The 15244-nt window shown below is 38.5% G+C and overlaps 2 protein-coding genes across 3 annotated transcripts in view; both read right to left on the bottom strand.

The window, feature by feature from the left end:
• Positions 1-5802, bottom strand: part of herc56.1 (HECT and RLD domain containing E3 ubiquitin protein ligase 56.1) — a gene marked incomplete in the record, with an annotated part of 13789 nt that extends 7987 nt beyond the window's left edge. The window contains 13 exon segments of the mRNA XM_014012179.1: positions 441-557; positions 640-788; positions 859-1054; positions 1126-1228; positions 1375-1434; positions 1509-1686; positions 1766-1890; positions 1971-2101; positions 3679-3770; positions 3846-4067; positions 4142-4218; positions 4581-4701; positions 5444-5802. Coding sequence (XP_013867633.1) covers positions 441-557; positions 640-788; positions 859-1054; positions 1126-1228; positions 1375-1434; positions 1509-1686; positions 1766-1890; positions 1971-2101; positions 3679-3770; positions 3846-4067; positions 4142-4218; positions 4581-4701; positions 5444-5681 — 1809 coding nt within the window.
• Positions 5803-9199: 3397 nt separating this feature from the next.
• Positions 9200-15244, bottom strand: part of wt1a (WT1 transcription factor a) — a 30225-nt gene continuing 24180 nt past the window's right edge. The window contains exons 7-10 of one of the 2 annotated variants that reach the window (XM_014012177.1): positions 13467-13611; positions 10712-10801; positions 10289-10381; positions 9200-10109 (exon numbers count right to left, since the gene is read on the bottom strand). In XM_014012177.1, the coding sequence (XP_013867631.1) occupies positions 9988-10109; positions 10289-10381; positions 10712-10801; positions 13467-13611 (450 nt within the window). In that variant the 3' untranslated portion in view covers positions 9200-9987. The remainder of the gene's footprint in view (positions 10110-10288; positions 10382-10711; positions 10802-13466; positions 13612-15244) is intronic. The other variant, XM_014012178.1, reaches the window with a different exon arrangement.

Raw genomic sequence — 15244 nt, 5'->3', positions numbered from 1 at the left:
ATGGTTAAATGGTTGGATGGTTAAATGGTTGGATGGATCATTGGATGGTTAAATGGTTGGATGATTAAATGGATGGATGGATGGTTAAATGGTTGGTTGCATGGTTAAATGGTTGGATGGTTAAATGGTTGGATGGATCATTGGATGGTTAAATGGATGGATGGTTAAATGGTTGGATGATTAAATGGTTGGATGGATGGATGGTTAAATTGTTGGTTGGATAGTTAAATGGTTGGATGGATGGATGGTTAAATTGTTGGTTGGATAGTTAAATGGTTGGATGGATGGATGGTTAAATTGTTGGTTGGATAGTTAAATGGTTGGATGGATGGATGGTTAAATTGTTGGTTGGATAGTTAAATGGTTGGATGGATCATTGGATGGTTCAATGGTTGGATGATTAAATGGTTGGATGTATAATTTATCTTAGTTTTTCATACCTCGTTCTGTGATCGTAAACTCCAGGTTTTCAGGTCATCTTCAAGGAAATTTTCAGACAAGGGTAAATAAAACAGGCTTTCAGGCAGCCTCCGAGGCGCCGACGCCCGGCTGTTCACCTGTCAATCAAATATTTATAACGAGCTTTATAAAACAGGTGAGTAAATCTGACTCTGAATACTTTAAAGTAAATATACTGACGTTGTACATGTACTGCAGGACTTGAAGCAGGTTTCTGACTCCAGAGCTGCGAGGAACAGGATCATAAGTAAAGATCAGAGACAGCGCCTGCTTCCACATCACGATGAACCTCCTCATGGTGGAAGGTGACAGTGAAGACCACCAGTTCCCTGAAGAAGAAGACGAGTCCATCTCAGACCACTGAGACCTCCCAGAGCAGTCTGATTAAAGAGAACGTACCTAAGACCTGGAGGCTTTGAACGGACAGGCCGGTCACGGCGGCAGCCAGCGCCTCGGTGAGCCTGGTGTTCTGTTGCGCCGTGTGTTTCTGCAGGACGTGCAGAAGCTCGTTCAACAGCAGGAAGACCCTCAGGCCCTCCATGCTGACGGGGTTCCTGTCGAGAAGAGGCAGCAGGCGCAGAACCGCGGCCTCGACCTGGTGATTCAAAAGAAAATGAGTGGACGTGTCTAATTCCTGGTTCATGTTTAGTCCAAGCTTCAGCTCACCTCTTCCCAAACTGCGCTTTTCTTCACCAGTTTCTTAAAGAACTGTCGGGCCTGTTTGAAGTTCAGACCGTGGTACTTTGACGAGGTTTGAAAATGTTTATCTCTGAAAATAAAGAAATATAAAAGCTTTTCTGAAATTGCTGCAACAGAAAAAAGGAGGATAATAAAGAAGTCAGAGATTTAAAAACCAACGACTCGTTGGCGTCTGTCGTTTTCCCACTTTTAACGTTACAAAATAAAAGTCTTCACCTTTGCTCCAAGAAGCTTTTATTCAAACAGGAAGCGGTTGAAAATGATCGGTGGATTTCCCTGTGAAGAGAAAAACATTTCACTTTACAATCTCAGTCTTTGTGAGTATTTATCTGCTGATGTTTTAAACTCACTGCTGAATCTTTTTCCACGACTTTGAATCACACTCAGAAACCCACTTATCGACGACGCCCTCCAGGCCGTACTGAGCCACCTTAGTGGAGGAACCCTGTGGTCCCTCATCAGAACTGCAGGTGGCAAAGGAACAGTTTTCTCCTGCAAAGATGTTCTGGACTCTCTGGGAGTCGGTGTCTGAAATGAAAAAATAATTCTGTTTATTAAAAAGTGTTTTTCTATCAGCAGCAGGTATTTATATCCAGGATATATTCACCCTGAGGCAGTGAAACAGGAAGTGGAACGGACGGATGGCTCTCCTCTCCATGACCCAGCTGCCCGTCATCTCCACAACCAAACGAGTAAACTTTATTAGCATCCGTCAAAACTAAGGTGTGGTTTCTGAGGAGGTAGCTCAGTTAGACGAACAAGCAGGATCGTACACCTTAAATGTTTGGTTAGGATTTTATTCAGAGGTTTACCTTCCACACGCAACCTTCGCCACCTTTGCCCCCCAGAGTTCTGCGACGAGTCGAGGACGGAGCTCGTCCCGGAACGAGTTGTGCCCCAGCTGGCCGTGCCGACCGGAACCGAAGGTAAAAACTACACCGTGCTGAGAGACGACCAAAAAAAGCAGCTTTAACATAGATCATATTTATACAGAAGGAGAACCTCAAGGAACTGTTCTGGGTCTCCAGGTTTTTATTTAACAAGACTCACCGGTCGATGATAAACATATTTACATTCTTTGCAGATGATATCTGGGTTTATCTTACTGCACGTGTTAAACTCTAGACCAGGGCTGTTCAACTAAATCACTCCAGGGGCCACAGTTACTGCAGGTCAACAGCTCAGAGGCCGAACATCCAGCAATTAAAGTCATTATGTCAATAAACCAAGTATTACAGAGATCTGTTACCTTTGAAATAGTTTATTTTGCTGTATTTTATCATGAATACAACATACAGAACCCTACAAAAGTAGTGACAATTAAACAATATCAAAAACAAAAATAGCTCATTATGCCTCTTTAACACAAATATTATTTTGACATCTCTGACTTGCCAAAATTTTAAACTAGAGATGCTCGATATTGACTTTTTGCTGATATTTAATATGCTGATATTGTTCAACACTTAATTTCCAATATTAACTGATATTACAAACCAATATTGAGGTGACATCACATATCTCCTGTCAGGGACATTATGCCTGCTTTTACTGTGATACCTCACTAGATGCATTCCACAGGTGAACATTATACAAAGTAAAAACCATTTCACTGAAGTTATGGGAAAAGTGCCATATTTATTGTTAACATTTTGTCCCAAACAATAGTTTGGATCATGCTGTCCCTGAGATAATCTGGTTTAATGATGTCATTAGTAACAAATCCAGGCATTAATTTATTGGGCTTTTGTTATCAGAAGAAAAACCGATACCGATATGTAGAGATTTTACATTTTTATGCAAATATCACACCGATAATATCTGTAGGCTGATATTATTCCATTTTTAAACCAATTTTATTTTCACTTTCATAGTTTTATTTTCAGCTGCTTGTAATTTTAACTGTCTTGAGTGTGCATGGAAATGGTTTTTACCAGCTTGTAGCCAAGATTTCTACATTTCTGTATATACCACACTTGTCTAACTAAAGAGTTAATAAAGTAGAAAACCAGGGGTTTGGGTTCAAAAGATGACTGAACCAAATGGCGGGCTGAACTTTGGTCACTTGCGGGCCAGTTGTGGCCCGTGGGCCACCAGTTGAATAGCCCTGATCTAGACAAACTCTAGACTGCAAAATGATTGTGTCCCACCAGCCCACCACTAGGTGGAGCTGCACGGGGTTCAAAAGTAGAGGTGAAATTTGCTGGGTAAAATCTCCTTTTCGTCAAGTACAGTTGAACTGGGAAGTGGGACTTTCCCAATGAAAAGTCATAAATTTAAACTGGAACTCCGCCTCAAGTGGGAATTCCCTGTTGGAAAGTGGGAGAGTTCAGAATTCAAGGCCGCAGCTACTCACCACAACTCAACAGTGAGTAAAACTGACTTTTAATAGTATTTCTGTTTTTATTAATTTCCCATTTATTCTGTTGTGGTACTTTTCAGTGTTTGAGAGGTTAAACGCTGTTTCTATGCAGGAAATACCAGGTAGAGCTCAGTTAGTGTTTGTTGTTGGTGGCTGACCTTTGTTAAAACAGCTGTGTGGTCCTTTCCACACGAAACGTCACAACTTTTCTTCAGATTCAAACTATGAAGGCAGGTTGGAGTGTATCTGTCTGGAAGGAGAGGTAAAAACAAATCGTTAAATTTAAAAATGCTGCAGCAGAAATATTAATATTTAAATATCCAACCTTTGGTGTCTCCCAGTCCCAGCTGTCCACAGTCGTTCCTCCCCCAGCCCAACACGCCCCCGGACACGGAGAGGGCGAAGCTCCGCTCTCCTCCCGCGGCGATCCGAACCACCGGGACGGAGGACAGAGACTGGAGGTGCTGGGGGGAACCGGCACCGCAGTTCCTCCTCCCCAGACCCAGCTGGCCCCTGGAGTCCAGACCCCAGGTGTAGACCTGACCGTCTGTGGGTGGATCGCAAAGAGTCACACAAGGTTTTCTCTTCTTTTTTAAAAAAAAATACTAAACTTTATGGCACCTCTGGTCAGGGCGACTGAATGCTGGCTCCCACAGGACACCTGAGCGACCGGGATGTTGGCAAAAACCTCCAGCATCCTGAGAAACAAACAAACAAACAAAACAAAAACAAAACAGAGAATAGGCCTAGTTTTACAAAACTAACTCATAAATGAGATGATCTATCATTTTTATTTGCCATTTCTCCACCTCAAGAGCCTGAAAATGCTTTGAAATTTTGAGAAAAATGGTCAATTTCAAGGGATTTTATGAGAGTTTTCAGACAAATGGTTAATTCTGATGACAAACCTGTTGGAAAACTTAGATTTTAGTTACTTGGATCATTATTACAGCAAAAATCTATATTTTTATTTATTTTTAACTGCAGCTTGGGTTCATTCTGACTCATTGATCCAGCATGGGTCACACGCTGTGGTTCAAACCCAGTTTTCCCTCCTCACCTGGGTGTGTAAGGGGTTCTGGTTGTGTCCACGCAGAGAACCGATCCTCTCTCTGACAGGAACGTCACCACGTCGTCCTGACAGCTCACCGCCTCGATCGGCTCCTTGAACTTCACAAACTCTGCAAACACAAGCCGGAGGAGTTTGGACCAGAACTGAGGGGAGCACTGGGAGCTGCCTGGCAGCTGAAGCCACAACACAGTTTTAAGCCCCGCCCCTTTATGTGCACGAATGAAGGCCTTCACGTTTCCTGTCTTTTCTTCAATCTACAACCTCATTTAGTGCCACACTCGGAGTATGTGTTGTGAAGGATTCTCCTCTACTACCAAACTAAATTTGAGCTCAATATCCACAAATTCAGCTGAGCTATGGCCATTTTTGTGTTGCCTTATGTTGATGAGCTGTGACGGCCATTTTGAATTGAACTCACTTGAAAAGTTAATCATCATGAAAGGCACATCCAATAATACATTTCTAAAAGTTTCATGAAAATCCATCCAGCGGTTCGTGAGATATTTTGCTAACAGGCAAAAAAAGCTGGACTCTCGCAGTTAAGCTACAGTTTTTAAGCCAAGGTCAAGTGTAATAAGCAACCTTCAGAATATGTGTTGTGAATAACTCTCAGCTACGATCATACCAAATTTTAGAACATAATTTGTAAAACTGAATGATTTATAGCATTTTTTGTGTTTCCTAAGTTCAGCTGGCTGTGGCGGCCATCTTTAATTAGATTGGCTCCAAATATTAATCAGTTGTAAAGTTACATTTAGTGACTGTTTTCTGAAAGTTTCATTAAAATTCACCCAGTGGTTAGTGTAATATTTTGCTAACAGACAAAAACAACAGTTTTGTTGCAGACTCACTCTGTTTTCCTCGGACTCTTCGTCCATCTCTGCTCTCATTCACGCGCAGAATGAACGCGTTTCCGTTGTTTTTCACAAAAGCCAGGACGCTGAGCCCGGCAGACAGGTCCGCCACGGGGCAGCCGATGTTCAGGTGATGGACTCCGTCACCTGAGGAGGACCTGCAGGAGGACCTGCACGAGTCCGAGTCGCCTTTCAGCACGAAGCCGCGCTGGCTGTCCTGTCCCCAGGAGAACATGCTGCTGCTCCTGGACTCTGAGGGACTCTGGAGTCTCCAGGACCAGAAACTGATCTGTTATTGTTCTGCTCAGCTGTCAGTCAGAAACGAAACTTTAACTGGAAAATGAAAAACAAAACCTAAACCTGCAGAGAGGAGCAGCAGGAGGAGGAGGAGGAGGAGGAGGAGGAGGAGGAGAGGCGCTGATGTTCTGAGGAGAAATGAAAATGAAACTAAACAGAAATGTTGAGCTGGTGAAGCTTTCATAGTTTTACTATTTCTTACTTTTAGCTTTTTACTAGCCTTTTGCTACTTTTACTTGTTTTATATATAGTTTGCCTTGCCAGTTGCTATTTTTATCTAGCTTTTTGCCACTTTCAGCTAGATTTTTGCTATTTTAGCTAGACTTTTGCCATTTTTACCTGGCTATTTGTTACTTTTTGCTAGCATTTTGTTACAATTAGGTGGCCTTTTGCTACAAAGTTTTTTTTTCTAATTTTTACATGTCCATTTTTTAGCCAGTAATTTTTTTTGCCACTTTTAACTAGCCTTTTTTTGCTACTTTTATGTTTTATATATTTTTGCCTGACCAATTGCTATTTTTAGCTAACTTTTTGCCACTTTTAGCTAGCTTTTTGCTACTTCAAGTAACCTTTTGCCACTTTTTTAACCTAGATTTTGCTATTTTTACCTGGTTCTTTGCTACTTTTAACTAATTTTGCCACTTTTAGATTTTTTATATTCTTGCTTTTTTTAGCTAGCTTTTTGCCACTTTTAGCTAATCTTTTGCTACATTATTTGTACCTGTTTTTTTTTTTTAAGAATAAAGTCAGAGAAAGAACATAAAACAACAATTTTTGTTTTGTTTTACTTTTGAACTTTTATCTAAAAAATTGTTCTGATTATTCTGTTTTTGGGTGGTATTTTATTTGAAAACAAATTATTTGAATGGTGGATTTAACTCAGGACAAATAAGAGAAACAAACGAGTCAAATTCAAAATTGAAAATGTAATTTAAAGGGCTTTTGTTCTATCTTGAAAACTACACAATGGAAAAATGCTGCCACCCAGTGGTGCATCTGTGTCATTACAACTTTAAACCTAATTAGTTTTAAAGTTGTAATGACGCAGATGCACCACTGGGTGGCAGCAGAGTGACCAGAAATGTTTGAAGGCCTTCAACTTTCTCAAACTATGTTTTTACTAAATAATTTTCCATCCAAGGAAAGACTGATTATGTATATTTAATGAGAAGGAGAAAAAAGTGTATTTTTAAATCAGATAAACAAGCTGCCAAAGTCTCTAATCTGTGAAAAAACTCTAGAGGCCTTTCTGACTAAAAACCAAAACAAACATCAGTTTTATTACGTCATGGTGATGGATCTGCTAAAGACCGGCTGAGAACAATAGCTTAGAGTCCAATCACTTGTCCGGTGGTTCATGAGATATTTTGCTAACAGACAGTCAAACACAGTCTGGGCTAGGAGTTGAAGTCCATTTGAAAGCTCCGGCCTGTTTTCTGTGTCGACTCGAAGTCCAGTAACACTGAGCAGATATCAGGCTTCAAAGGGCCTCACCGGGCTCAGGACGCAGCAGAGATTAAACACTAAAACACAAAAAAGACACACAGAGAGCAGAGCGAAAAGAAGGATGAGGGACATGGGTTCTGTCCGACAGCTGAGATCCAGAACCACAGGCCCGGGGACTTTCAGGGGATTTCCACAGAGGGAAATCAGACACATTGTCTGATTTACACACTGCTTAAACTTAAAATAAAAGTTAACAAAAATATTAAATGACATTTTTTCTGCTTCTGATTAGAAATGAAAAGTTTCTTAAACTTATTTTATTCAAACAGGAACAAAAACATCAGAAAATCAGACTTTTGAACTAAATAACGAAGCTATTAGTGATAACGGATGAGAAAGTAAAAAAAAAAAAGAGCAGCTGAGGAACAGCACATTAATTTTTTATCTTTTTTTTTTTTTTTTTTTGACTGGGAGGGGAGCCAAGGAATGCAACGAGGAATCTGGAGAGATAAAGAGTGGATGGTACTGTGTGTGTTTCTGCAAATCTTTCTGTTTATCTGAGTCAAATTTAAACCTGACCTCAGATAAAACTTTCTTTTTTTTTCATTAAAACATTCAGTTTTCGTCATAAACAGAGCAGGACAGTATGTTGTGAAATAGAAAGGGTGGATCAAAAATGATGCACAGCCTCATTATTTGCTAAATCTTTCTCTTTTAAAACATTTTTACTGCTCTCTAAAGAATCAAGGAAACTGAGTATTATTATCCAAAAGATTGGTTAGTGTTTTTTTTTGGTTCTAATTAGGAAATAAATACATTTTCCAAAGCTTGCAAAAAGAGACTTGTGCTTCAAACTGTGCCGCCAACCAAACTGCATTTCTGTGCAGAATGTAAAAACAATTTCTCCACTATATTTCTGTCACTTTTGTGTCTTTTGTGTTTGTTACAAACATGTTTTGACTGTGCATTAAAAAAACTTTCATATGAGGTGAAAACAGCACGTTTCTCAAACCTATTTAGCGGTATTTGTACCTAGCTTTTTGCTAGCCCATTGCTACTTTCAGCTAACCCTTCAGTATACCTTGCTACCAAATTGTTACTTTGAGCTAACTTTGTTACATCTTGATTGCCTAGCCTTATACTTCTGTTTTTTGTTACTTTTAGCTAGCTCATTGAGCTAGCCTATAGCCACATTGAGCTAGTCCTTCTCTACTTTGAGCTAACGCTACATCTTGATTGCCTTAAGACCTTTTGCTACTTTAGTTAGCCTTTGGCTACATTGATCTAATCCTTTGTTACATAATTGCTAGCCTAGCCTTACACCTTTACCTGTTGTTACTTTTAGCTAACCTGTGGCTACATTGAGCTAGCCATTTGCTACTTTTAGCTAGCCTTTTAGTATACCTTGATACCAAATTGCTACCTTTAGCTAGCATTTGTTACTTTGAGTCAACTCTTTGCTACATCTTGATTGCCTAGCCTTATACTTTTACTGGTTCTTTTGTTACTTTTAGCTAGCTCATTGCTACATTAGGCTAGCCCATTGCTACACTGAGCTAACTACATCTTGATTGCTTTAAAAGACCTTTTGCTACTTTTAGTTAGCCTTTGGCTGCTTTGATCTAATCCTTTGTTACATCTTGCTAGCCTAGCCTATACCTTTACCTGTTCTTTTGTTACTTTTAGCTAACCAATGGCTACATTGAGCTAACCATTTGCTACTTTTAAAAAGCCCTTTGCTACATTTAGCTACACCTTTGTTAAATCTTGCTAACCTTCAGCTACTCGCCAACTTTTGATGTGCAAAAATTAGCGTTAAAAACAGACGCTGCACATTTTTAGGTAATCTGTGTGTGTAAAAATTATAATTGTAAAATTAATCCAAGATTTTTAAAACTTAAAAAATGACAAACAGATTGTAAAGATTGCAAGGATGAACTTTTACTGTAAAACAGCAACAAAACCAACATTTTTCATCAGTGTTTCACTGATATTTACTTTTTTATAACTCAGAAATGAAAAAAACATCAGAGGAAAGAAAAGCAAAAAAATCTGATCCAACTAAAGAAAAAAAAATATCAGTTAATTTACACGACTTATTATCCCCACAGTGAAGAATAATTATTTACATCTCGACCACAAACCCAGCAGGTAAAAAAAAAAAAAAAAAAACAGGAATATTTACACACCACAAAGACAATTTAGAGAAACAAATCCTCAGCTTTTTAAAAGCCTTTAAAGCTTTTTTACGAGGCAAACACAAACTATCTTTTCAAATTAAAAGCTACAACAGAGTGACTTAAAAAAAGACGAAGAGGTTCTGTTGGAGAGGATGCAGGAAGTCACCAGCACCTCTTCGCCCGTTAAATAATTCCAGTGAAAGCGTAGAGAGAATAAATAAGCTTTCCCAAAGTAGTTCCACATAAGAAACATTTACAAAACAGGAAAAGGTGCTAAACCTCAGATTAGATGAAAATAATCTGAACCTGCAACTATTAGGATTAAAACAGCAACCGTTTTACAGAAATCACAAATTACCTAAATGTATTTTTTTTTTTTGGCAGGGGAAACCCAGCAGCTGGAAAAATAAAGTTTGATATTCAACTTTTCTGCAAACCAAAGGTTTTAGTGTTTAATGGTGAAAATATGAGGTGGCTTTCAGGATAAAAAGAGACTTTTTCAACACAAATCAAAGAGATTTTTGCGTCTAAATTCAGATTTAACACTATTTATGGTTTGCAGAAACGTCAAATTGTAACTTTTCAGCTCAGAAACCAAATTTCTGCGTCTAGCTGGGCTCAGATGGAGAGCTGGAGTTTGGTCAGGTTCCTCTGGTGCATGTTGTGGTGTCGCACCAACTCGTCGCTGCGAGCAAACTTCTTCTGACAGTTGGGCCACCTGCAGTTAAACGGCTTCTCACCTGAGAGGCGACGCCACAAAAAGCAATCGTTATAAACCGAGTCTTAAAAATCAAAGCAAAAAAAATAATTTTATATTCGAACGTTCTTCTGCCTACGACAACAAAAAACGTTTTTTTTTAGCTGCTACGTGAACATCGAATGGTATGAAGAAGGAATGGAAAAATAAAAGTTTACGCACTTGTTTTACCTGTATGAGTCCGTGTGTGTGTCTTAAGGTGGTCAGACCGAGAGAACTTTCTCTGACACGTCTCGCATTCGAACGGTCTAACTCCTAAACACATGTACAGTAAAACATGCACACGCATTCAAACGGGTCAGGTTCGCACAAACGGGGGAAAAAACACAAGAACGTCACACAAACACACACACACAGAGGGGGGAGGGGGGGGGGTAGAAGAAAAATAAAATAAAATACAGCAGAGCAGAGGAAGCCAGGCAAAGTTTGGCATTTAGCTCACAGTTCAAAGCGTCATCGTACAAAAAAAAACGAGAAAATATAGAGACGTGCAAACAGCAGAGAAAGCAGAATAAAGAAAAAGCTCTGGAATAAAAAATTAATTAATTAATTAAATCAAAACTGTTGTAGTAAAATCGTTCAAACCTGTGTGCCTCCTCTGGTGTCTTTTAAGCTGATCGGAGCGAGAAAATCTGCGACCGCAGTCGGTGAACTCACACTGGTAGGGCTTTTCCCCTGAGAAAACACAACGATTACACGTTAAAGTTCATGTGTTGCGCTCCCTCTTCCTCTAAAAACAACGACATGGAAGAGTTTCCCCTCCTTGCAGTTGTTTTTAAATAAACTTTAAACTTTAAGCTAAACTGTGGCAGCAGCATGAACAGTAGATCTGCACATGGATCCTGCTACTTCCTGTCTGTTGGCCAATAGGAGAGAAGCTAACCCAAGAAGCCACACCCACCTTATTTGAATAATGAGGCAGAAATGCATAAGGTAATATAAATACAGGAGACAGAGAAAAATATAAAAACACATGGGAAATAAAAAGACTTTTGAAAAAAAATTAGATATAAACATTTAAAAGACAGATGCATGCGCAGATAAAAAGAAAAACAAAAAATATATATTTTTTAAAAAAGTAAAATGTAAATTATGTGCCTATATATATAATTTTTTGGAACTGAGCTGGAAAAATAAATATGAAGGTCAATTAAATTATAAAACATGAGGTAAAGTTCTGCTTGTATAATTTAATTGGTGCATTTTAAGTGTTTTTATCATGCTTTTATTTCTAAACCTGCCAACTTCCATACATGGATAGGGAATAAATTGAAATTTTCTGCACTCCTAGAGACTCCAAGTACACAACAAAATGTAGTTAAAGTGCCTGTGACATCAATTTTTGTAATAAAAATGAATGTATTTTTGGAAGGATAACATTGATAACATATTGTAAAAAATATTTCATGCCGCTGAGATAAACAGTTGTTGAGATATTTGCATGTGCAGTAACAGGAAGTGATGTCAAAGGGGAATGTCTGAATGTGAACAGAGCAATGCTAAAATGGCTAACAACACAGACTGTAGAGAAGAATATGATGATAGGTTATTTTAATCACTATCATACAGAGATGAGAAAGAGAGTTCAAATAATATTGTTTTAATAAACAAAGTCCTGGGAGTTTTATTTCTTTAAGAGTTTCCCTTTGATGTCACTTCCTGTTTCACTTTAGCTGAGCCAAGTTCAAAAGAAAATAAGCCAATTATGTGACATAATGGGTAAAATCGTGTGTATTATGGTGAGTTTCCTAAATAGAAATACATTTTCTTTGACTTTTTGTATTTCATGAATATGCATGTCACAGGCACTTTAAGGGGTAAAAAAAAGTAGATTTTGTTCCGTTTAAAGAAAGCACAAACTGAGGTTAAAATCAAAGATCGTAAAACTGTTCATTCATTCTGTGTCGTATGAGGCTAATCTGTATTAAAAAAATGTATTTTAGGGATCAGAGAGTTAAAAACATTGAGCTATAGGACCTCCTGCTGATTTAAATGCAGGTAAACAGCCTGTTTGGTTGGCGGTGCAGTTTGAGGAGCACATCTCCCTTTGATTTGATTTGATTTATTTAACAGGAAAAGATTATTAAAAATCAAGCCTGACTCAGCATAATTGCTGTTTTACAGCAGGTTCCTGTTCTGCAGCACATAAAACACTCAGAATTACAGCATCACAATCACATCATTATACACCATAGACACAAAGACAAACAAGCATACCAAATTTCAGGAAGGCAGCATTTGCAAAATAGGACGTCTAAATATGAGCACAACAAAAAGTGTCCAGCAGATGGCAGACAAGATTCTTCTTAAAGGGCTGTAGTTTTGAAATGGACTTTATGTTTTGAGGAATGTCATTCCATGCTTTAGTATAAACATAGAAGAAAGACCTCTGGCCATAACAGTTTTTAAAAGTTGGTAATATCAGTTGTCCTTTTGTAACAGATCTAGTTGAATGACCACTTCCAGAATTTGATTTGGACAACAATGCACAGAGAGTTCCATAATTGGCACCTTGGAAGATCTGAAAATATAGATTAATACCACTATACAAAACATAATTCTGAAAAGTCAAGGCATCAGACAATGAAAGAACTGTACAGTGATGAGTCCAACCAGGAAGTTTTTTATGAATTTTGTAGGCCCTGTTGTAGAGCCTAACTATGGGTTCTAAGATTTCATTTGTTGTAAGAGACCAAACAGGTAAACAGTACGACATGGTTGAGAGTATAATGGCATGAAGATAGATATTTGAAACAGAAGATGTCAGATTGGATCTAATTTTTGAATAAACATATAATTTGTTTCAACTTAGTGGTTAAGACTTGTGCATGATCACGATAAGTCAAATGAGAATCCAAAGTAATTCCAAGATATTTGTAGGTAGTGACAATGTCAAGGGGTTTGTTTAAAAGTGAGTTGATTTGTTATATTGAAATGTCTCCTGGGTGAGGAAAAATACATGCACACAGTTTTTTAACATTAATTGACMAAADWTTATCTTGAAGCCAACCATGAAATGTCTGAAGATCTGCTTGTAACTGACTATTAATAGATTCAATATTGAAATCAGACAAAAAAAGAACAGTATCATCAGCATACATTAAAATATTTGAATACTTCAATATTTTTGGAAGGTCATTTATGTATAACAGGAAAAGCAATGGGCCCAGTATGCTAAAAATTAAAAGGCTGCTTCTTCAAGACTCAGGACTCTACACGGATAAATTTTTGATTTGATAAAACAATTTACATTTTTTTGAATGCGACTCGGCGCTTTAACAGAACACCTTGACGCTGCAGCGTGCGGCAGGTAAAATTCCTCTGCTTCAGCTGCTCTCACCTGTGTGTTTGCGGCCGTGCATCTGCAGGTGAGACAGTTTGAAGTAGCGTTTGTTGCATCCTGGGTAGGCGCACATGAAGGGGCGCTTTTCGCTGCTCTCGGACCGCACGATGGCCGGAGTGATGCTGGGAACCCGCCGCACGTCCTGAGGAGAAAAAAACAAACAAAACCTTTTCATTTAAAAGCTAAAAAACAAAACAGGAACAGCATCGATTAGTCAAGTGTTGAAACGTTAATTTAAATGGACGATTAAAGCTGTGGGTAAATAAATATCTGTCATTAGGATTAAACAGTCATATATTCATGAGGTGGGAATTAGCGGTAAAATGACCTGACTGACTGTGCCCCTGAGGGAGCTGTTAGTCACGCCTTTTAGCCCCGCCCCCTGGACTCCTCGATGCAGGAGGATAAAGTTTAGACCCCTCTGTTCTGACCCTTCATCTCTCTATCCTCAAACATCTTCACTTCAAACCCTCCACACTTTCTCCACCTCCTCCTGCTCGAAACCATCTGCTCCTCGTTTCCTCGACGTAAAACCCTGAACAGTTAGCAGTTAGCGGTTAGCGCCGTCAGAAGCTGCAGCTGATCCACATCAGTGGAATAAATCAGGAGGTGTCAGATTAAAATGATTAAATTTTCACCTCATTTATGCCATGGGTGCTATGACTTTTAATATTTCAGCAACTTCTACATCATTTTAATTATATTTTATAGCTTTTCGAACACCTTTTCAATGTCCTTAAAATCCTCATAAATCTTTATTTGACTTTACTTTTTGTTCTGGTTGTGCCTTTTTCAGCTTCTTTGTGCTAATTTCAGCTTCTTGAATTGCTCATTTTAGTTTTGTTCAGTGCCTCTTTTGAGGAAAGATTTACAGTAATTTCAATAATTTTGAATTGTAATCTGATATTTATTGCTATTAAAAGTGTTTTGAGTTCACATTTGAATCTTTATTATATCGATAAATATGTTGAAAGCACAGTGAAAATAATGCAAATGTCACTGCAATGTCTGTAGATTTGAAGCATGGAGGACATTGTCCTGTGTGAGAAGCTGTCATGTCATGTCTGCCAGTTTGGCAGAAACGCTGACATCAGCAGCTTTCAGCAGGAAATCTTCACACTGAATTGTCGCAGGTGATGCAAATTCTCAAGTTATTTCTGCTTTCGTTTGACTCGTGTTCAAATGACCCATAGAGCCTTAGATTAAAAACTATAAAGATGTATTGAACTTAGGCCCCGCCCACACAGCGCTGGTACTTTATAAAATGTGATTTCCTGCGTCAGCTCCTCCTGTCCAAACTATGAGCTGTTAAAAAACGTTGACAGTTTGTTGTAGCAAAGGAAATGCACGATTCTATAAAGCAATAAAAATGAACAAGTTACAGTTTTAACACATTTGAACTGCGATGCGAGAACTTTAAAAAGAAGAATTACATCATCATCTTACGACTCACTTAATAATTAAGCTAACTTCTCCAGTAAAAACCTCTTGTTTTATTAACTGAACCTGCTGCCTCAGCTTCAAGCAGCTCTTAAATGACTCTTTTGAGAGGCGTATGAGGAAGCGAGTGTTTATTCTGAGTATTTTTTTATTTTAATCATTGGCAATGCACACTATTGTGATTCGTTTCCCATCCAAGTCATCTCAACTTTGTCACGCTTCTCCTCCTGCATACTTTGTCCTAGAGCTGCCATTGTAATCTGTAAAGCTCCTGTGCCAAATGATGGCTATGCCTTTTGGTACCTGTAAAACTTATAGTTTATGTAATATTAATG

Source organism: Austrofundulus limnaeus, unplaced genomic scaffold (assembly GCF_001266775.1).
Source record: "Austrofundulus limnaeus strain Quisiro unplaced genomic scaffold, Austrofundulus_limnaeus-1.0 Scaffold89, whole genome shotgun sequence".
In the NCBI taxonomy this organism is placed as follows: Eukaryota; Metazoa; Chordata; class Actinopteri; order Cyprinodontiformes; family Rivulidae; genus Austrofundulus; species Austrofundulus limnaeus.
The sequence above is the reverse complement of the archived record's forward strand: the minus strand, read 5'-3'. Positions and strand labels throughout refer to the sequence as shown.